The sequence below is a fragment of the Tiliqua scincoides genome, chromosome 3 (genome assembly GCF_035046505.1).
Source record: "Tiliqua scincoides isolate rTilSci1 chromosome 3, rTilSci1.hap2, whole genome shotgun sequence".
NCBI lineage: Eukaryota > Metazoa > Chordata > Lepidosauria > Squamata > Scincidae > Tiliqua > Tiliqua scincoides.
Genome location: NC_089823.1, coordinates 44,808,318 through 44,830,798, shown reverse-complemented (window position 1 = coordinate 44,830,798; position 22,481 = coordinate 44,808,318). Strand labels below are relative to the sequence as shown.

General features: G+C 46.0%; 1 protein-coding gene across 2 annotated transcripts in view; it reads right to left on the bottom strand.

The window, feature by feature from the left end:
- The window catches only part of ILDR2 (immunoglobulin like domain containing receptor 2), a 51,110-nt gene extending 29,214 nt beyond the window's left edge, over positions 1 to 21,896 (bottom strand). For both annotated transcript variants that reach the window (XM_066620794.1, XM_066620795.1), the window contains exons 1-3: positions 21,546 to 21,896; positions 7,680 to 8,012; positions 4,256 to 4,375 (exon numbers count right to left, since the gene is read on the bottom strand). In XM_066620794.1, coding sequence (XP_066476891.1) covers positions 4,256 to 4,375; positions 7,680 to 8,012; positions 21,546 to 21,591 — 499 coding nt within the window. In that variant the 5' untranslated portion in view covers positions 21,592 to 21,896. The remainder of the gene's footprint in view (positions 1 to 4,255; positions 4,376 to 7,679; positions 8,013 to 21,545) is intronic.
- Positions 21,897 to 22,481: the final 585 nt, after the last annotated feature.

The window sequence follows — 22,481 nt, the reverse complement described above, 5'->3', positions numbered from 1 at the left end:
ACTCTCTTCAGAGTCATTCCAGACAAGGGGAACGAAGTGGAGGCATTTGCAGAATGCAAAATTCACATTTTGCTCCCCCTGCCCAAAATGGCTCCAAAGGGGGAGGGGCTGCATGCTGTGGTGAGACTCTCTGCAAAACTTAGTGCTTTGCACCCCCTCTAGCTATGCCACTGCTTAGGACTTCAGCGTATTAGAACAAATGGAGGTTCAGCCTGTGCATTGCTATGCTCTTGCCAAAAAATGTCAAGACAGACCTGCCAGAATTTTTCAATCTGCTCTGGCCCACTGGAGACTAAACTGGATGTGACAATGGGAGGCATATGATCACGGTCCCAATGGCTTGTTATTTATTCTTTCCTCACACAGCATTTTTTACCAAAATCAGAATGGGGGGAGCTGTTTTTCGACCCATGGAAGAAAAGCGGTTTCCTCTCCACAGATTAAAAAAAGCAGCTTGGATTGGGAATTTTGACTGTAAAAATTGTGTTGGGAAAAGAGGAAAGCACACAATCAGGACAGTAAATCACAGCCCTTCTCAGTTGCATTTCAGTTTAGCATCTCATCTAGTTTGGCCCAGATATTCATGCAAGGAGGTCCTATTCAGATTCTGCTTCCTGTCAGACTTGTCTCTCAGACACCTTTTTAGGAATCAAGACTCTTATCTCTTTAATCCTTTTAGACTGCAATCCTATACACTTTTACTTTTGAGTAGACACACTTAGAATTGCACTGTTAATCCCCAAGATGCACACGGAATGCACACAGTAATGGAAGTGTATGAGCCATACATGTGCAGTTGGCCTGAATTGTTTTGGGGATCTATTTGCTTCCTTTGGATTTGTTTTTCATGAAGTTCCAAACGTCTACAAACTCATAGAAGCCAGTCAAGACACAGAAACTTCCTTTTTCTTTGTTGAGTGGTCCTATTTTGGCTACAATCCTATCAGCATGCAAGCCAAGTTTAGAAATGGAGGAAATGATTCAACAGAGACAAAACAAAGTTTTGTAGTTAGGAAAAAAAATTAAATACACAAGTGCAGGATGGGGAATTCCATCAGCAGCAGCACATCCGAAAACGATGTTTGTTGATCACAAGCTGAATATGAGTCAGCAGTGTGATGCAGCTGCATAAAGACTGGTGTAACATCAGCTTGCATTATAGAACCATAGTTTCCAAGTCATAAGACGTAATAGTTCTATTTTATTCTGCATTAGTCACACTTCATCTAGATTACTGTGACACGTTCAGGACACTGCACTTTAAGAAGAATGCAGACAAATTGGAATAATTTAGAACAGAGTAATGAAAGTGATCGAGTCTGTAAAACAAGTCCTATAAGAAAAGGTTTAAGGAACTAGGTAGGTTTAGACTGGAGCAGAGAAGACCAAGAGGGGGCATTTATTTAAAAGTTTATATAGTATTTTTTTTACCCCAGTAAAGGATTTATCATGAGGCTTGAAATGATAACAGTCTTCAAATTTCTGAAGGACTGTTACATAAACACAGAAAGGAGTATTTTTCTGTACTACCTCAAGGCAAGGACTTATGGTCAGTTACAAGTAGGTAGATTTTGTTTAACCTTTGGAGAAACTTCTCAATGTTAATAGCAATTCTACAACCAATTACCAGGGGAAGTGCCTCTTCCTTAATTAAAGCATAACCTGGACAGCCATCTGTTGGAGATGCTCTAGTTCTGGATTTCCTGCATCAACCGGGGATTGGACTAGATGACCTGCCTATAAGGCAGCATCCAACTCTGATTCTTTTCTATATCCAAATCCACAGTTTTAAGAAAGAACAACCTAAGAAAAAGCAAAGAATAGTTGTGAAATGCACTTGTCAACAGGGGCTAAAGCAGCAGGAGGGAGTTAAATCCATTCAACTATGCTGGATAATCCATAATCCATAATGTGTCATTAAATACTATTTGGTGATTTTCAAGAAATTTAATCTTGAAAATAAAATAAAAATGACACTATGGGTAAGATCCTAACCATACTTAGATGGGTGTAAATCTAATTAAATTGAATAGAACTTACTTCTGAGTAGACATGCACTATTAATCAATTCTGGCCAAGAGTAGCTCTGCACCCAAGGTGCTGCATAATTTATAGGCAGTCTCTAATCCTGTCACTGTTCTAGTTTTGCCTCCCCCTTTGAGAGAATCATCTTCCCATCTGACCAAAAGAAAACAAAAGCATCCCACTGTGATTCTCCTAGGACTTCAGATATTCTATTTATATTCAGCATTTCCTTACAATCCATTAACAGTGGGATAGGACCTAACTGTTCCAGGAAGTTCCACAAATGACAGTTTATAGAGGCCCATTTCCTGCTTCAGATTATGTATTGTGCCTTGAAAGATACAAATGCTAAGGACTGGCAAGGAAATATCACTGGGTGTGCAGGAAACAGAGTACATATTAATGGTAAAACACACACACACAAGAAAGTAAGAAGAGTCCTGCTTAGAATAAGGTCCATCTGGCCTAGCATCCTATTTCCAAGGATGACCTATTGTTTTCCTCTTCTCCCCCACCCCCCCTTCCTGCTCCAGCAACTGGTATTCAGAGTAATATCATATCTGAGGTTCCATTTAGCTAAAATGGCAAATACCCATTAATGCACCTGCCTTCCATGAATTTTTCTAATCTGAGAGCTATGGCTATGGGCCTGTGTAAACATGAACTGTAGTTGTTTCCATCATAGGTGGCATGAACAGTATACCCAATGGTTGATGTCTTAGCCCATGAACTGCCAGGCAAACATGGTAAACCTATATTCCCTGTAAGGAGTCCCCACTAGTATGTATACTCCTTATCTTCCTGTAAGGTGGTGGTTCTCAAACTCTCTGGGAGAGTTTGAGAGCCACTAAGTCTTTGCGGGGGAAGGAGGGAGGCAGTGGGGATGGCGAGGATCCCCAGGATTGCGTCACTCAGGGGGGCTGCAGGGACTGGAATGTACTCATCAGTCCCTGCAGCAGCCTTCCTGGGCTGTGGGGAGCCCTGCATGAGAGCCTGCAGGGCTCCCCAGCCACTTTGAAGTGAAAGTAGAGCAACTGCACTCCACTTCTGGTTTTGCCCTTTAAGGCGGCAGAGGCCAGGGCCCTCAGGCTGGGGCATCGTGATGCCCCAGTCTGAATACCACTGCTGTAAGGTGTTGCAGCTAAGCCACAATGTCCTTTTAAGATCAGCATTACAAAAATGGGTACTTTTATTTATTTATTTATTACATTCTCCCCCACAACAGGGTGCCCAAGGGGACTCAATAGAATTGTAAACAGTAAAAATATCAAAAACAATAGACAAATTAATTAAAAGTGCAAAAAATCTCCAGAAAAAAAAAAACAAGGGCATCTAAAGCTGATTATAAGCAATAAATTGCAAGCAGTAGAATAAAATTAACCAGTAAAAGCATTAAAATAACATTAGGCAAAACCATAAAATCAGCAGTAAAATATTGAAAAGTACCCACAAAAAAACCCTCTAATACCCATGCATCCACAACGAATACATCACCTGAAATATGTATGTGTTTAGGTCTCATCAGAAGATATCCAGGGAGGACACAGATCTCAAGCCACTCTGGGGGAATTCCACAACTGTGGTGCCACCACAGAGAAGGCCCTATACTTGGTAGTCACCCATCTAGCCTCACTCAAGAGCAGCACACATAACAGGGTCCCCTGAGATTATCTCAGGAGATGAACCAGACTGTATGGAAGGAAGTGGTCACTCAGTTATAATATAATAATAATAATAATAATATACAGTATTTATATACCGCCTTTCTTGGTCTTTATTCAAGACTTTATTCAAGGCGGTTTACATAGGCAGGCTTATTAAATCCACGCAGGGATTTTTACAAATTGAAAGAAGGTTCTTTCTTTCAAGAACCACCACATTCAAGGTGTTACACTCCGATCTGGTTTAACATTCTGGCCTCCATCCTCCCACGCTCCGAGCAGATGGAACAGCTCAGCTGCAGCTTGCCAGCTGCTTCAAGGTCGCACGGTGCCGGTGGCCTCGAACTGGCGACCTTGTGGATGTTAATCTTCAGGCAATGGAGGCTCTACCCTCTAGACCAGACCTCCTGCCAGTTATCCTGGCCCTATGCCACAAAGGGCTACAAAGGTTAAAACCAACATCTTAAATTGTGATAGGAAGCGAAATGATCAGAGAGTAGATTACATACTGAAATAATTAGAGATATCAGATACATTTACTGGTAAAGCAAGCTGAGGATGTCGCTCACCCAGAACAAGCAGCTCCACTGACTCCTCATTGTTGCCCTCCACATCATCAGGTGTGACTATGAGACAGTAATACAGCCCACTGTCTCCCCACATCAGCTTTCCGATATGGAGATCTGCATCTGAAACAATATAAGACAGAGAGTACAGACAAACACCCATTCAGGAAGGGCGAAGGGCTAAAAACTAGGACCCCTTTGCAATCCAAAGCGCTCACTGGGCTGGCACAAGTCCCTTATGCTGGCCTGAGAATGTTGTAAGGCACGTCTGCAACGACTCAGGAGTCAGGGAAGTTGGTGCAAGGACATGCATTGGCCTCTCTATGCTAGATCCTGGCCAGTGATGGATGATTATGTGCTGGCCTAGGGGGTTGGGGAGGGTGGTGAGAGGACAGAACAGGGGTATTTTTGGGTGGGGGAAGGGTGGGCCGGTGGGCAGGCTAAGTCAGGTGGGGGCGTGGGTCTGGCTTCTAGCACTTAAGCTGGATCCTAACCCCCCTCCTGAACAGCCGGGCATTACAGACCGATTTAGCTGGTGCAGAACCAAGCAGCCCCATTGAGGTGGCTGCCATGCAACACGGGGTAAGGGGAAATAAATCCCCTTACTCCAAGTTGAACTGGATCCACCTCCTATCCTGTGCTGGGTACAGCACAGGTCGGTCGGCCTGCCTGTTTCCGCACAGGGTAGGATTGGGTTGCCCATTGAATTCGTAGGGCTGCATCCTCAGTAGCTCTGCTTACCAAACCTACCTCTGCCTGGTTTTTGGCAATTTCCCCTTCCCACCGCAGCCCTTCACACTGCAACCCACACAGATTTTGGGAACTGCCACAGACAGAGGGGGCAGGGAAGCTGTCTAGCGCTTGCACCATTACACAAATATCACTTAGGATACAAACCACAGTCATGATCAACACAGCAGAAAAGGCCCAGTACACTCTGGATACAGTTTTGAACTTAGATATGTGAGAATTGTGTTTAAATTCCTGTTTCATAAGGAACTCACTGGGTGAAAAGACCACTTTTCACACTGAAAACAGGAAAAATAGAAACACACCTCGCAATACCACTTTCATGTACAAATTTTACAGCACCCTGAAAGAAATATAGAACATCACATAACCATTCACTACATTAAGGTTATAAAAGGAGCAACTTTCAACTGACTCAATAGAGTAATCCAGAATGCTGAATAGCAAATCAGTGCAATTCTACAGCTGAGGCCATAAAGCAGTCCAAGGATATGCTATACAAACTAAATACTTTGAAATAAGTATGATAATCACTATGCCAATGGACTATTAGAAGTCATGAAGTTACTGGCACAGTCATGACTCCTGTATGGCTTGAGTAACAGAAAACTTACGGAGAATATATCAGCATTCCTGCAATGAGATCAATAAGACAAAGCTGAAGTATCCATTTTGTACTCAAGAGCTGTGATGCTCTCTGCCCTCAGGCCCCATCTCAAGAGAGCAGACCCATATTGTCTGCTGGTTGGAGGCTGCCATATTCTGCAGGAACAAGGTGGTTACCTCAGAAGCAGTAGGAACATACACTCACAGATCCAAGTTTTCAGTCCAAACAGCGGGGTTAGCTTCACCTCCAGTCATTAACTCCCCTTCAGCCCACCTTATATAGATTTTCTCTGCAGAGTCTACCAACTTCTGATCAACTCTGCCACAATTCCCACAATACCCTGCTCTAACCTATCCTTCTTCTCCACCCTGCAACTGAATTGGTGCCTGCTCCTGTTTTTCCCATTCTCTGTTTTATTTTGTTTTTATTCCTAGACTCCCTCTGGCTTGTAGTAATCCTCTCCCAATGGTCTATCTGTCTGCCCTGGCCTGACTGGTCTTTCAATCAAACCCTTTCTCCTGTCCCCATCTGGCCTGCCTTTCTGTTCTTCTTTTTCCTCCCCTGTTTCTCCTCCTCCCTTTTCTCTCACTGTATCTCCCTGGGATCTACACAACCATAGGTACCCACATTGCAGCCCATGTCTCAGCACCAGGATGCAGGTCTCTTGTTATCTGGTATGCTCCCTGGGGCCTTTGGTGGGCCACTGTGAGATACAGGAAGCTGGACTAGATGGGCCTATGGCCTGATCCAGTGGGGCTGTTCTTATGTTCTTACCAAATAAGTCATTTGGGATGTATAGAAATAAACTATTTTAAAAGTATTAGAGGCAATTTCATTGCTCTGTACATGCACAGCCTTCATGAACTCCAGTGAAAGCTTTTAAAAGTGGTTCTGAGGCAGGGTGACCAGATACATTGAAGAATAGAGTGCCTGTACCTTTAACCATTGTATTTGCCAGGTGAAGCTGAACATGGAAGGGTTCAAGAAACTGCACCTGCCAATATTCCCTCTTCCACACAATGTTTAAAGGTATAAACAGTCTGTCCTCCATTGTATCTGGTCACCCTGTTCTGAAGGGTTGACGTAGATTGGGCAAGATCTCTCCATGGAGAGCACATTGGTTGATGCTCTGATGTCACAAATTCACCTCACCTCATGTTCCCAGAGGAAATGTGCAACTCTTTATAAAATGTTTGCAGGTTGCTTAAAAAAACAAACAAAAAAGAAAGAGCTGAATGTACATATAGCACATTAAATTTTTTTTTAAAGGCAGGCAGCCTCCTGTACGAGGGAGGGGCAAGGTGGGATAAACTGGATGTCACTTTGATCACATTAAGCCCCAACAGCTTTGCATTTTGTTATACAAATAGTGCATACAAGATGATAATCCAGATTGGGACCATGTGGGACTTTAAGCCTATCCCCCACTGCAGTCCCAAACAGGATTCAGGGTTTCAGTGTGTGCTAATTTCCTTTGGGGGGAAAAAGTTTCCATTAGTTCCAATTAGAGCTTTATGCCTTGCACACTAGGGTATTGGAAATCAGATCAGGATTACAGCAGTGGGTTTAAATCCTTGCTTCCACACCACCAGCGTGTTCTTTGCTCAGTTCTTTACTCAGCGTGTGGTTAGTCTGTGGAACTCCTTGCCACAGGATGTGGTGATGGCATCTGGCCTGGATGCCTTTAAAAGGGGATTGGACAAGTTTCTGGAGGAAAAATCCATTACTGGTTACAAGCCATGATGTCTATGTACAACCTCCTGATTTTAGAAATGGGCTAGGTCAGAATACCAGATGCAAGGGAGGGCACCAGAATGAGGTCTCTTGTTATCTGGTGTGCTCCCTGGGGCATTTGGTGGGCCGCTGTGAGATACAGGAAGCTGGACTAGATGGGCCTATGACCTGATCCAGTGGGGCTGTTCTTACGTTCACCATGGTCCTGATCCAGATTAGCCCCAAACCCACATGTACTGCCTGTTTTCCCTGGAAATAAAACTTCCACTGAGTCCATAAAGAGGTACCATGGACAATGCTAGACAAGTAGAATTAATGCTGTTCAAGTAGCTTTACCATGAACAATGGTGACATCTCTTCCCTTGTAGAATTCTCCAATTGTGACTCCGGAACCCTGCTTGGAGGCTACAACACGAACTGTTCTCCTGCTGTCCACACAGTCCAAGTACGGATCCCACTCCAGATTCCTCTTGCTTACTGCCTGTAACCCAGCAGAGACCACACCCAAAGCGTCTCCCATGCGGTCTTGGCAATAGGATTTGAACTTCCATTGCACTACAGCTGGTTGCGTGGAAGTTGTAGAAAAACGGCATCGAAGTACAACAGGCTGGAAGAGCATGGCTACCCGCTTCTTCTCAGGCACAATGACATGCAGCCCTTCAGTCACAGCTACAAAACAGAAGTATAAATGTTACTGACTGGCAAGGTGCTGGCCATCTGTACAGCAGATCTGACTAAGAAAGAATGCAAATGGTAACAATTTTCTCCTAAACCTTGAAATCACTATCACATTTCAGTGCTAAGAAGAAACTGTACTAGAGAATGTTGGCAGCAAGCAGACAGAGAGACAATGCTTTAAATCCATGTATATTTTAAACATTATATTCCAATTTTCTTATAAATAAGAAAAAACAGAACAATTAAAAACCAAACAATTTCATATAGCATAATAAGAAAACAAAGTCAGTAAATGCACAGCAGCAAATACATATAGTTATTGTTGTAAAACTAACAATCAGCAAATTCAGGTGGTGGTTATTATTATTATTATTATTATTATTATTATTATTAATACTGCTGCATTTCCAATGAGCCTCTGTTTTCCTAAGTAAGCTTAGATCACACTCTGGCCACCCCTTCCTAGAATTCTAAACCTGAACTATTGTTTCTGGGTAGCCAACAACCCTATAGGACCTCAACAGGCGTAGCCTTGTGATCTCTTATCCACTCCAGCTCCAGTATCTTTGGACATCTATACAACTATCTAGGCAAGCACTGCAAACCACTTTTCCTGAGTGCAAATCCACTGACAGCGCAACTCATGGCTCTAGTCTTTCCCCTGGGCTTCGTTCTATTTTTAACCAACTTTGGTGCAAGCCCAGAGATCAACCTCCAAGCCCTTCTGGTGAATCAGTTTTCTTTGACTGATTCAGGACCCAATCCTGAACAGTCTGTGCCAGCTCACTACCAGCACACACTATCGCAAACATGCCATAAGGCATGTTTGTGAACCTTTACCATCATGGGCCCAGTACCGGAGCTAGCCCAACACGAGCGCACGCTGGGCCATCTCCGGCACTGGGCCGCGTTCTGCCACCCAGCAGTCATCTGGACCACCAGGTGGCAGAGAGTTGAGTGGGGGCAGGGGGAGGCGGGAGGAGGACAGGTGGAAGGCAGGGAGGAGGCATGGCAAGAGGAGGGAGCAGGGCAGGAGGGAATGGGTCCAGTGGAGCTTGGCTCCATTGGAGCCTGAGCCGTGTCAGGCCATGAGGCCTGACACGGAACTCTTTGATTATGCAGTGGCTCAAGAGCTGCCACAGAATCAAGTAGCCCCACTACAGGGCTACTTTCCTTACTCAGGGGAAAGGGACGAAAGTCCCCTTCTCCCAAGACGGGGCGGCAGCAGCTGCCCAGAGCATGTTGGATGCTGTGGCCACCATTTTGGCACCACAGCAGCCCCATGCTCCGGGCAGCTCAGGATTGGGCTGCCCGTCAGACCAAGAACACATAGTGAACACTGGAACAATATTCCCCCACTCCACCATTTCCTCACCTTCAGGCCAACTGATAAGAGGGAACAGACCAACAGACAAGAGGGAACAGACTCTATTCTCTGCCTTGACTTAAGTGCCTGTCTTCCCTACTACCTTCTGGCTCCCTCTCTTCATAACAGCTGTGTTGAAGGTACAACTTTGCCACCTGGCCAAACTCCTCTTCTCCCTCACATTTGCCAACAGGTTTATCCCTCTCCTTCTTGCTCTAAAGCCTGTTATTCTCCTGAAACCTTTGGAATCTCAGGAAACCCAGCACTTCACACGCATGTCATGTCACGAAGCAGCGGTGTTCCGCCTTCTAGCTGTTGGAATGACCCCAGTTTTCAAGTCATTCCACCATTGGGACTGTGTTACTTCCCCCTTCACTTCCCCCCTCCACTTTCTGCTATTGTAAATGAGGCCCAACCTAAACGCACTCACCTTGTGGTGAGTAGATAATTCATAGGACATTAGACTACACAGTACATGAGATTTCTTGCCCATTTCATCTCAGGAATTCACCTCAACTACCTCATGACTCATTCCCATGAAAAAATTACAAGGCATTTGTATATATCAGGCCTGGTCTCCTCAATAAACCATGAATTGGTTTCAACTACATTTACAGCCCAACCCAATTGGGCATATACAACGGTTGATCTCCCAATCTGCTGCCATAAGTGCTGGTGCAGCATTAAAACTCTGCACTGCTCTTGTGTACTATGGAGTTGTGGATGCAAATAGCTGGAGGCTCTGTGTATGTGCCAGTGATTCCCAGACACCCCACCAGAGCAGGTAAGGTGGCAAGAGGGGCGCAGTTAGGGAGAGAACTGGGATGGGGAGTGGTCTGAACAAGGAGTGGTTTGTGCCCAGGAGGGAGAGAATCTTGGCAGCAGGAGCACATGCCAAGATCCTATCCCCCTTTCCCTGCCTGGACCCCTCCCCCAGGGCTCTTCAGACGTACACCACCTAAATAGCTGGGAAATATCCAAGGAGACCCACTGACAAGCAGCTGGTCTCCCAAGAGGTAAATAAAAAAAAATTTTCCTTACTTCTCCTGGGCCATCTGGTTACCCACCCCACCCCCACTGCATGCAGCACGCATTTCAGCAGCACGATTGCTTATCATAAACCGGGCAGGTGGTGTTGTAGGATTGCCCAGTTAGACTCAGATTCCCAGATCTAAGGTCCCTTAACATGCTTGTGTAGGGTGTATGTATGTGCCTTAACGCACATGTCCCAGCAGAGTCATAGTAACAGGCTTTTGAAAAGTCATGCTTTTTTTGGCATCTGAGGGCATATAGTGTGAGGGCCCAGCAGGTCTCCCTGGGTAGGCCATTCCAAGTTGATACCACCTACTTCTAGTAGCCACCCACTGAACTTCAATCAGAGGGAATATGCAGGACATTAGATGTTGGACACAACATATAGGGAAGTAAGCATATGATAATATATTCTTTAAGATACCCAAGTGCCAAGTCATTTAAGGGCTTAAAGGCTTGAACCAGTAACTTAAATTAGGTCTGGAAACAGGCAGCGAGTGCAAGTCAAAAAATACTGACAGCCCAAACCTACATAACTCCCTGCACAGCCCCTGCCGACCAGGTGGATCAACTTGGATCTGCACCAATTATACCGATGGAGCAAGAGCGCATTGATCCGTGAAGGCGGATCAGGCCTGAGAACAGGGTTAGGATTTTGTGGATGCCATTACTGCTGAACCCACCTCCTATGGACCCGATCCACCCACTTCCCTGCCTATCTGCTTCCCTACATTTTCTAGACCATCATCATGCAGGAAAACCTGGACCTAGATTACCACCTCATGCACAAGCACCTCTCCAAAGAATGAAATATTAGACATGACAACAAAACAATATTAAGTTCTGTTTGAACACCAGACAGTCTGAATCCCCTTCTCCCCTAGATTATTTGCTGCAGGTGAAGTGCCCTCAAATTTTTACCCCTCAGTGGAGGCCTATACACAGCAAATAAAATTCAAGAATTGCAAGACTTCATCTTGAGAGTTAAGATTTATTTATATGGCAGTTTTCTATTCAACAGAAAAAAGGTGGCTAACAGATGGCTCTATGTGGCCAAGAAAAGAAATATAAAATACTTGCAGCAAACCAAGATGCCAACTCTTGGCTCCATATCTACTCAAGCAACACCATTACAGAACCCAGTACTGTCAGCTGTGCTGTAATTCATTTGCTTATCCTCCAATATGATACATGTTGTAATCTCTCAACAGTGGCCTTCTGCTGTCTACACAGGACAAACAGGTGAGTCTCTAGGCCAGGGGTCTTTAAACATTTCGGCCGAAAGGCCACATCAAATATCTGGCATGGTGTCGAGGGCTGGAAAAAAAATTAAATATACAATTTAAATAAATACATTAGAGATGGAACTTAGATGAATGAATGAATGGGTTCAAATGTCCAGGATTTCTCCAAGCACCAACACAGCCCAAGAAATAAAGCGTGCACACTTAAATGGACCCCCATTCCCCCGCCCCACAAGCACAACTCTGGTTGTGTTTGGTCAACTGGGCCAGAGGCTCTCAGGGGGATCAAAGACTGGCTGCAGGCCGGATAGAGGCACTCCGCGGGCCACATCTGGCCCCCGGGCCGGGGTTTGGAGACCCCTGCCCTAGGCAAAAGAATAAATACACACAAATCTGACATCAGGAATGGCAACAAGTGAGACAATTTTAATCTTCCAGGACACCCGCTGTTGACTTGAAAGTGGCCATTCTAAAGCAAAGGAATTTCAAGGGAAGACTGCAGCATGAGAATAACTGAATTAGAGTTTATCACATCTTCCTCTTCTGTCTCTGGTTTGAACCTGAACAATGTGTTCCTATCACCTTACAGAGTTGATTCATTTAGCAGTGCTAGCATGCTAAACCAACAGTGCTGTTATCACCAACAGTGCTGTTGTGAATTGCTAGGGAAGCTGGAGAGGAGAGTCAAGGTGAGAGTGAGGAAGGGGAATCAAACAGGGCGAGCTGAGGTTGGAAGTCAGGGGACCCTGAACTGAATCAGGCCCCAGAGACCAAGCAAACTCTGGCACCAAGCCTTCCTCTTTGTTGTTTATAGCTCAAATGTAATCCTAGTTTAATTTGTTACTGAATATAATAGCATTTTTATTTATATGTATTTCAAATATTTACATCCTGACTGCAGAGATTCCTAGCAACTACAGTCTGAACTTGTGCTGGAATAGGCAAGCCAGTGGACCTCTGCTGTATCCAGCGTAAGTTTGGGGATGGCTGTGGCTCAGACTGAGGCAAGAGGAAATAATTCCCTTTACCCGATGTTGCACTGCAGCAGCCCCGATGGGGCTATTCGGATCTGCGCCACCTAACGAGATGGCATAAATCCAAGCAGCCCAGAGCAGCCTGGGAATGGGGCTAGGTTCCGGCATAAGTGCCAGACCCTGGCTCCATCTCCCACTCTCACCTGCCTGCCCATGAAACTGCCCACCACCCGCCCTCCCCCTGCCCTGAAACATCTCCTCCCCATCCTGCCTGCCCCCCAACCCCCACACCGGCCTGGAAAGGCCGGCGCAAACTTACTGGGCCTGGAGTCTACGTCGGCACGGGGAGGCTAGCGCATGTCTTTGCGCCAGCCTCCCTGTCTCCCAATTTGGCGCAAACGTTTGGGACAGTCCCAGGCCAGTGCAAGGGACTTGCGCCAGCCCAAGTGTGCATTAGGATTGTGTCCTTGAATGGTTAAAAATCTCTGCAAAAGCACAAAAAACAACTGAAAATAAAATTTTCAATATGCTATATTTTAAAAAATGGAAGTAGTTGAAGAAAACTAGAGTTGCCCTACTCCAGCTAACAGCTGGAATATAGCCTGTGAACAAAACATTTCTCCAGATGGGAAGAGTGACATCAAGGGACAAGGAACAAATTGTTTAGTCATTAGCAATCAGTGGAAATAAACACTAGCTTAATGCTAACTAATAAAACAGTGACATTCCACCCTGGCATGGTCTTCTGCAAAAGAAGATTTATGGGAATTAATTGTGTGATGACTGTATCAATGGCAGCAGCACTATCTCCCTTTCTCACAGGACAACATTTCATCATGTAAAAAGGTGCTGGTTGGAAGCTACTGAGTAATTTTCACAAATAGCATGAGAAGCAAGCTGGCAATAGGAGCCATATAAGTTCAACAATCTCCACATGAGCAGGCACAGTCCATAAGCTATGCCTTGACCTGTGTCTATGGCACCACTAATGCATTCATGACGTTATTCAAGCAAGAACTATGCTCCCAAAGTATTTACATGTATAAGTAAGGAAACCAAAGACCAAGGGAACAGATCAGAAAAAGGAAAGTGAGATTCTTCAAGGTGAGAAGGCAAGACAAATTGCTTGAAAAGACGGGATGGATTTGAAAAGAAGAAAGCAAAACTAATGTGAACATTGGTACAGTATTCACAGAATACATCAGGAATGGGGAAAGAACAAGGCATAACTTAATAGAAAAAGTGGAGGAATCAGTGTAAGTACAGAGGATAGAAAACTTGAGTGAAGATTCAGAAGGAAGTTCATTCACGTGGTGACAAGCTCTTTGCAGGCCAGCTTTTCACCTCCTGATGGTTCCCATTCATAATAACTGAATTCCTGGGGTGAACAAACGTACTTCAAACTTCAAAACACAAGACTGTTACATGATAATTGTAATAAACTCAAGATAAACCTGACTGCATGAATCCACTCAGGACAGAGGAAGATAATAGGGATTGGCTTTAGAAGAAAAGATGTTATTGGTTTTGGCAAAGGCAGTTTCTGTGCACTGGAGATAAGCAACAATGGTTTGTGGAACAGGAGCAGGAGTCTAGATCTAAACAGCAGGCTATTTGTGGTCTTTGGCTGTGTTTCACCTATGAAGTTGTTACCTTATTATCAATGCAGTCTTACAGGGTTATACTTGAAATCTTTGCATTCTAAAGATCTCAAAAGCAGACCGACAGTGAAAAACCAAAATAGTTCTCTTCATGTGCGAATTTGCTTATCTGCGAGGGGCAGAATTGCCACCTATTTACCTGCAACTCTGTTCTCATTACCTATGAATACTGTGCTGGTGCACGTGGGGGGGGGGGGGGTTCAGTGCAGCTATAAGCATGCAGGCGAGCAGGGGGCAAGAGAGATTATCAGAGGAGGGGAAGAGATAGTGGCCTCCTCACAAACAGACACAGGTGCTGTGCAGGGGGGAGAGGAAGATATAGTATGTGGCTGATGGGGGCGTTGTAGTAATCATGCCCAGCCAATTATACTCCTTGTTTTTTAGAAAGTTGTCTGGATTTGGTCAATCTTCCACATCAAATGGGCATTGGTATTGGCTCATGGAGAATCATTGGACACATTTGTGTCCACTTCTAGACTTGCCCCACCTTCTTGGGTACCATCTCAGGGACTCCATCTGAACGTTCACAACCCTGGCAATGATGACAGACTGATGATGAAAGGTGTCTGGAAGGCTACCTGAGAGCTGCTCTAGGGCTGCGGCAAGCAAGAGACAGGTAGAGGAAGGGAAAAGGTGTAGCAATCCCCTCCCCACTGCTGAACTTTGAGGCCTCATTGTTGACCTGCAACTTTCAACGAGTTAAGGGACAACAAGCACAGTTGTTGGAGATGTTGATGAACCCTCGCCATCACCCAGCCCTACAGACTTCAAGGTAATATAGGGCGCAATTCTAACCCCTTATGTCAGTGCTTTCTAGTACTGGCATAGCGGTACCATTGGGCATGTGCTGCATCCTGCAGTTGGGTGTCACTCACGGAGGCCTCCTCAAAGTAAGGGAATGTTTGTTCCCTGACCTCAGAGCTGCATTGCCCTTATGTCAGTGCTGGAAAGCACTGACATAAGGGGTTAGGATTGCACCCATATATGTTCATAAACTTCATAGAATGAATGGTGAAGAGGATCCCCTGGAACCTAACTCCATTTGTCCCCACAGGCTCAATGATTCAGTATCCACTGATTCAGTATCCACTAGGTTTTCCAGGAACCTAACCCTAGCAGAAAACGAGAACTGACTAAATACATTCTGAACAGTGATCAGACATGACATGAAGATTTTAGCATGGCCCGACATGCCAAGCTATCCAAGACTGTTTCTTGGATACAGGTTTCCAGCAGGCACAGGTTTCCAGCATGTGAAGAGAATGACACCAAAAGGTCGAGAAGGTTTTAAAACTCCTTAGTTTTAATAAAAGGCCATTTTGCTGCTCAAACATTGCATTGCTGCACTAGTAAAATGTGTTCCATGAGATATGTCCCAGTTAACAATCCAGTATTTGGGAACTAAATAACAGCTCAGATTAAAATAAAAACACCTTAACCACTGGCTGATTTCCACAGGCAGCAAGTTCCAGTATTTTAGCACTAACAGAGAAATCCCTATCACTGGTATCTATCAATGATAGATAGTTTGTGCCAACAGAAGGAAAGACAGCAGAGTTTTTAAGGATGATCACAATGCATGGGTAGGCTCATATGCACACAGGAGACCTATGGTTTATGTCAGTGGTTCTCAAAATTGCAGGGAGGACGGCAGTAAGTCCTTGTGCGGAGCAGGGAAGGCAGCGGGGGAAAAGGCAGTTATGCGATCCCAAGGATCGCATTGCTAAGGGGACTGCAGGGACTGGCATGCATTTACCAGTCCCTGCTGCAGCCTCCTGGGGGTGCAGAGAGCCCTGCACGATGCTCTGCAGGGCTCCCCAACCTTCAGAAAGTGAAAGTGGAGTGATTGTGCTCCGCCTCCAGTTTGCAATTGCAAACTAGAAATGGAGCACGATCGCTCCACTTTCACTTTCTAAGACATGGGGAGCCCTGAGAAGGATTGCGTGGGGCTCCCCACACCCCCGGGAGGCTGAAGCAGGGACTGGTAAGTGCATCCTGGGGATTGTGGACCATTGCCCTGGGGCATGGGGCTGGGGTGGTCAGTCACTGAAATTGAGTAGGAAAATGTGTTCAGCAGAAGAGGGAAGGAGTGAGCAATAAAAAAGGTAAGGAGGAGGAGACTGAGAGAAGTTGACAGGGACCAAGGGAGGAAGGCAGAAAAGGAGTGTGTGCTGAATTGGTATCATACATGGCTGTAGAACCTCAAGCCAACAGGGAGAGCTGGAATATTTGGAGGGTGAGACACAGAAGCACAAAGGATGGGCTACCTACCTCCTTATACAACACTAGGACAGTGGAGTGAAGTGTAACTGGAAAAGACATACTGGTGGAAATTATGAAGCAAGTCCCAAGTAAAACAGTCAAGTCCCAAGTAAAACAGTCAATGTAGAAAGAGAAGTGGCACATGCTGATTTCTGGTAACTTCCTGCTTAATGACTTCATTTCTTGCTTAATGATGTTACTTCTAGTTCTCAGCAGGTGTCATGAATGCTATTCAACAAGCTGTATGAAATGAGTTTGACACTCTTGGCTTAGATCAGCAGTTCACAACTGTGGGTTGAGCCCCAATTTTTGGTGAAACTAATAAGCTGATAGCTGACAAGGAAAACATATTGAGCCATATGGAAACTGAAACAGAGCAGCGCATGCTCATTTAACCATGAGTAGGCGACCGTGCCTTGGTCCACTTCAAAGGGCAGGCTGAGGGAGATTCAGTGTCACCAGAATGGTTCTGAGCTGATGAACGCAGGCCCCAACAAACTCCAGAGAAGGAAGTTCCCCCTCTTCAAGCTGACAAGGAAAATGTACTGAGCCCTACAGAAAGTTGAGTCGTGTGCGCACATTTACTCATGCACCTCAGCAGGATGCATGCCTCAGCTCTTATCGAAGGGCAGGTGAAGGGAAATGCAAGGCCACCAGAACGGTCCTGATTAGATGAACAAGGAGGTCAACAAATGCTCCAGAAGGTGGCACCCCCACCATAGTAAAAAGGATTAAAAACAGAAGCTGGAGTGGCTGGCAAAGTGTTGTTTTTTTATGATCGTAAAGCTAGGTAGGTCCCAAAAGAGTGGCATTTTAAAAAGTGGAACCCAGTTCTAATAAGTTTGGGAACCACTGGCTTAGATCATAAAGTCAGGCAATGCTGCTTGCTGACAATCTCAGCTGAAGCTTGATGAACCACCCACCCTTTGAGAGCAAGCTGAGGAAACTGCTCTACATCCATCTGAGGTATAGTTGAAGCATATGTTCCTCATGAGGCTTTTAAGGCTTGTGGCGGGGTGTGCAGTCAGGGCAGCCCAGCAAGAGGCCTCAGACTTGGTCAGGGGAAGGGGGTTAAGGCACCCTGGTCTTCCTCCCAGCCTTGACTGGTCTGTCTTGGGTCCTGGGCAGGAGCTGTTGGCTGCACAGCCTCTTGCCTTGCCTCCAGATCTGTTCTGCCTGTCATCACAGGCCTCTCACCTCTTACAGGACTGCCTCCCTTCCCTGGCCCCTCCTCTTCCTGCTGAGAGGGTTGAAGATGCCTCCCTGTTAAAGGGGCCCAGACCTGGATCTTACCTGACCGTGTCTCCTTTGCCCAAAGACTTTCCTCGGGATCCTGGCTATGGGTCCTGGCCCCCTTCCTGCCTTAGGGCAACCCCACTAACTGGTCCTTCCCCTGAATTTGGTCCCCTGGTGGTTGCTGTGCCGCCCGGTTCGGGGTGGCTCCTCTCCTGCCTCTTGGTCCCAGTAGCTCGCGACGTCCCTCGGGGACATCATTGAGAGGTGCCGCTTCTCCCTGGCTAAGGCCCGGCCTAGTGGGCGTCACGGAGGAAGGGACCTCTGGGCCCCCCCGGGCCATCTCACCCTGTGGTTCTCCTCCCCAGGCCTCCTCCCCCTTTAAGTTAAGGGTCTTGGGGTGCAGAGGGACCCTGACAAGGCTTTTTGGCTTGGAAAAAAGGCAAATAAGGGGGGGACATGACTAGCAGGCTGTATGTTCCAGCACTCCAACTCACTTTACAGCTGTCACAAAACATGATGTGCCATAGTGCACAGCCTGGCTGCTGCCATTAATGGTGAGCGGTGGTGAGCTGGGCAACAGTGAGCCATCATGGAAGCCCTGGCACCACTAAGTTGGCACAAGGACCGGAGGGTATGTCTAGGGATGGTAGATGGCAGTTCTCGGTGGCCAATATCCTGATATTCTGTCAATGTCTTGTTCCGCTTCCTAACCTCAATCTACCTACCTGGGTCTACTCAGACCTGTGCAGTTGATTTTGCATAAATCTGAATAGAAAATTGTCAAATCACTGGCATAGGTCCAAGTAGACCCATCAGGGCAGTGAAGGCTTACCCTGGGGCAAGGGAACAAATGATGACTATATACTAACCCCAAGTTCAGTAGCAGCATGTCTCTGAATATTGGTTGCACAGGAGCAATGGTAGGAGAGATGTATGGCTTACTCTTTTGCTTGTGGACTTTCCAGGAGCAGCTTTATTTCTCTTGCTATGATAACCACTTTGCAAACTTCCCTGTTAAAAACAGCATATAAAATATTCCTAAGAACAATTATCACTAGTGACCCATGGTGGGAAACAGGATGATTGGCTAGATGGGCCTTTGGTCTGATCCAGCAGGGCTTTAGGGGGGAAGTTCTTAAGAGGGAAGCAGAAAAATGTGTTCCTCTTGACTTCCTTTGCGCAGAAGGGAAAGGCAAATAATGACACATTCTTTTCCTAGTTTTGCCCATCCATTAGCCCCACTCTTCTTGAAAAGGTGTATGCTTGCCAGGATGCAGTGAAAGAACAGTGGTTCCCAGGCTTTGGGAATGGACAGCAGGAGGCAGGTGTTTTTGTTTTTTTTTCTTTCCATCTTTGCATACGCAAAGTGACCAGGGAGAGTCTGATGCAGCATCACACACTGTATCCCAGAGAATTCCTTACTCTAGCTTCCTATATCTCCTCCCACAAATCTACATATGCAACTTCAATATCATGACAGTAGCAATTCCCAGGACCCACTCTAGGTAGCAACACTCTTCTCAGAACCTTGTAAAAATGATGCTTGCAGAACTGCTAATCTAAAAGGCAGATTACTCTTCCATTCCAGGGGAATCCTCCCTCCTTCCCATCATTCGTACATTGACAGAGAACCGACTGAGGGCAGACTCACATGAGTGTAGAAAAACAACTGTGTACACTTACATATGCCATCATGAGCAAAAGCCATGCAGGTGTCTTCCTATATTCAAATTGGCAAACGACTGCACATGGTTGCACATAACAGACCCAGATGATAGCAAAACAGACTTCCAGAAATAGTAATGCTACAGATTCTTCTCCTTAAGAAAGTCCTTCTGACCATCAAAAGAAGAAAAAATACCCAGACATGAACAAACAGGAGGAAGAGGAAGTATACTGTACCCTTTCTTGAGCAGGCAAAACGACTGATCCCATCAGTAAAAGGTGCACTTTCCACTACCAGGACAATAGCCTTTTTGCTATTACCTCTCCCCACCTCTGCTACAGGTACTGCTCCTTTTTTCTCCAAGATCTTAGAAAGGACTGGCATTAGTGGTCAGCAAGTTTGGGTATTAACTTGAGAAGTCAGAGGACCCACAAGAGTCTCACCATCATGACCTGTGCCTGCAGCTAGATACCAAACAGATGTGGGGTAAACTAACCAGACAGCCCCAAATCCACCCCAAACCTTTGCCTGCTTTCCGCAACAAGCAATGAAATATTTGTATATATCTCACTAACAAAACAACACTGATTCCTGCCAGCTGAGTTCCTGAGATGCTGTACAATACCACTGAGAGCATCCATGGTGACTAGAGCACATTGGGCCAGCTACTCTCCCACTACCTGCTTCAGTGCCCCCCCACTCCGTCACCTCCCAAAGTGCAAGTCATTCTCATGCTCTGTAGGGCCAAATGCAAAAGAAGAGCCATTACAGGAGTCCAGATGGTATTTGGCATTTGCAGTCGACAAATGGGCTTCTGGGCTGACTGAGCAGCAGTGGCTCTGAGCATGTAAATTTAGCCCAAACTGCTGGGCAACTACTCAGTATCAAAACTAGTTGCTGAAAGGGGGAGGGGACTAAACAGGATTCTCAATTAATGGAGGGGTGGAGGAAAGCAAGTCAGACTGCCTGCTTGCTGCCTGAAAGCAAGCAAAATTTGCCCCCATATCCCTGCTGTGGATTAAGACCAAGTTGAGCTGCAGGCTCTGGGGAGGACCCAAACAGTGGTTCCCTATTTTGGTTAGATTTTCCCTAGATGGTTCCCTATCTAGAGATCTGAATTGGACAAAACCTACAAAGCAATGGTCCTGGGGAAATGCTGCCCAGGACCTTCCAGTTTCTCAGGACCCAGAGAATTGCTGAGAATAGTAAGGAAAGCGGGCACCAGAGTTTGAGGGTTAATTGAGCTTGGTGGTGCTGAGATCTCCCCCACCACCATCCCCACACACACAGAACAGAAGTGCTAATGAGGATACTGGATAGATACACATCATCTGGACATCTCTTTTGCTTGGCGGGGGCACTTACCGCACATCAGCTACGCTTTTGACCTTTAACCACTTTGTTACACATGCAACCCAGATGGGCAATGGGTGGATTTCACTCCACCAACCCTGCTATGTTGTACGTTTATGAGTGAAGTGGAAATACTGTACTACTCTGCATTTCTGATTGTGAGGGTTGAACTGGGGGTAGCGATTCTTACTCTCTTAATTGTCACAAGGCATGTGTAGGGCACTCACCATTTTTTGTGGGGGGGCCCACACAAATCTGGAGCCCCCACTATACATTTGCAAAAGATCCTTCCATCTCCACCTTCAACCAACTCCAAAGTATTCCTGTGAAAACATGATCCCCCCACAATTTCTTGACCTTTCTCTGCGAGACTCAGATACTCACCCTGAACTGGTTTTGCTTCTGAATCATACAAGAGGAAAGAGGTTTGGGTTGGGGGAGAAGGAGGGAGGGAAGCGAAGGTAAAGATGAATCTGCCAGCAGAGACACAGTGCCGCTCTTTCATGTAGACAAAACTGAGACATGAAGCAGGGCTCTGAAACAAGTGTGCTTCTTTTTAGCATGCTTTTCTTTCCATGCTGCCCACTCAAAGAACAAAACTCTCTCTCTCTCTCTCTCACACACACACACACACACAGAGCGAGAGAGCGAGCGAGAGAGGACAACAGGCAGCTCCCTGTGGGACGCCCAAAGTTATTGCCCTTTTTGAAACTGGAAAGCAAACCCTTACCTGTGACCCAGAGGAGAGCAGTCCACCCCAAGAAGACCCCATCCATCTTCTTGGTCTACCCAGGCAGGAGAGGAAAGAGTGATTGAAGAGGGGGGGGGGACCCAGAGTCAGGCAAGTAAACAAGGTCCCCTGGCAGGACTCGACGAGCACCTAAAGTGTTCTCTTTCCCGTTATCTGCGGGTCTCCCACCAGCAAACCCGGAGTGTGAATAGAGAGTTCTGAATGGGAGCTACCACTCTGCCAGGGGGAAAGGGAAAGGGCATCGCTCCTCTTCGATCGTTCCGTTCTCTGTCGTCAGGCTTCTCAGTCTCAGGCAAGAAAGGGAAGATCGTCCTCAGCCAGCTGCATCCCTTCCATCAGGCACAGATGGAGAGTAACCCGAAAGCTTTCGCCTTTTTCACTCCTCTCCTCCCCCTGGCACCAGAAGTCCGAGGCCGCAGGAGTTTCCCAATCACATGGCTCTCTATTGAAGCCATCCAGGAGCAGGAGAGAGTTCATCCCTGGATGAACTAAGTACTTTAGTACTAAGGACTGAATGGAGTGGCTGAAAGGCGAATAAGAGCAAGCAGCCTGAGTGTGGAAGAGACTAGCAGGGTGCAAAAACTCTATGATAGTGAGACTAAGGCTGCAATCCTAACCACACTTTCCTGAGAGTAAGCCCCATTGAACAAAATTGGACTTACTTCTAAGTAGACCTGGTTAGGATTGTGCCCTAAGTCAAATAAGAGCAAAGATGAGTTGGTAGTTACACTTGGGGAAAAAGAAGCAAGAGAGATCATTCAAACAGTTTAGTACTTAATTTCAAAACAAGTGAGGAATGATAACACAGAATAAAAATTAATTGGATACTACTAGCACAGTCCATCAGGCTCTGCTGAGTTCTGCAGCATCCTTTTAGTCAAATGGGACTTGAATGATGCTGAGTGGGTTGTAACC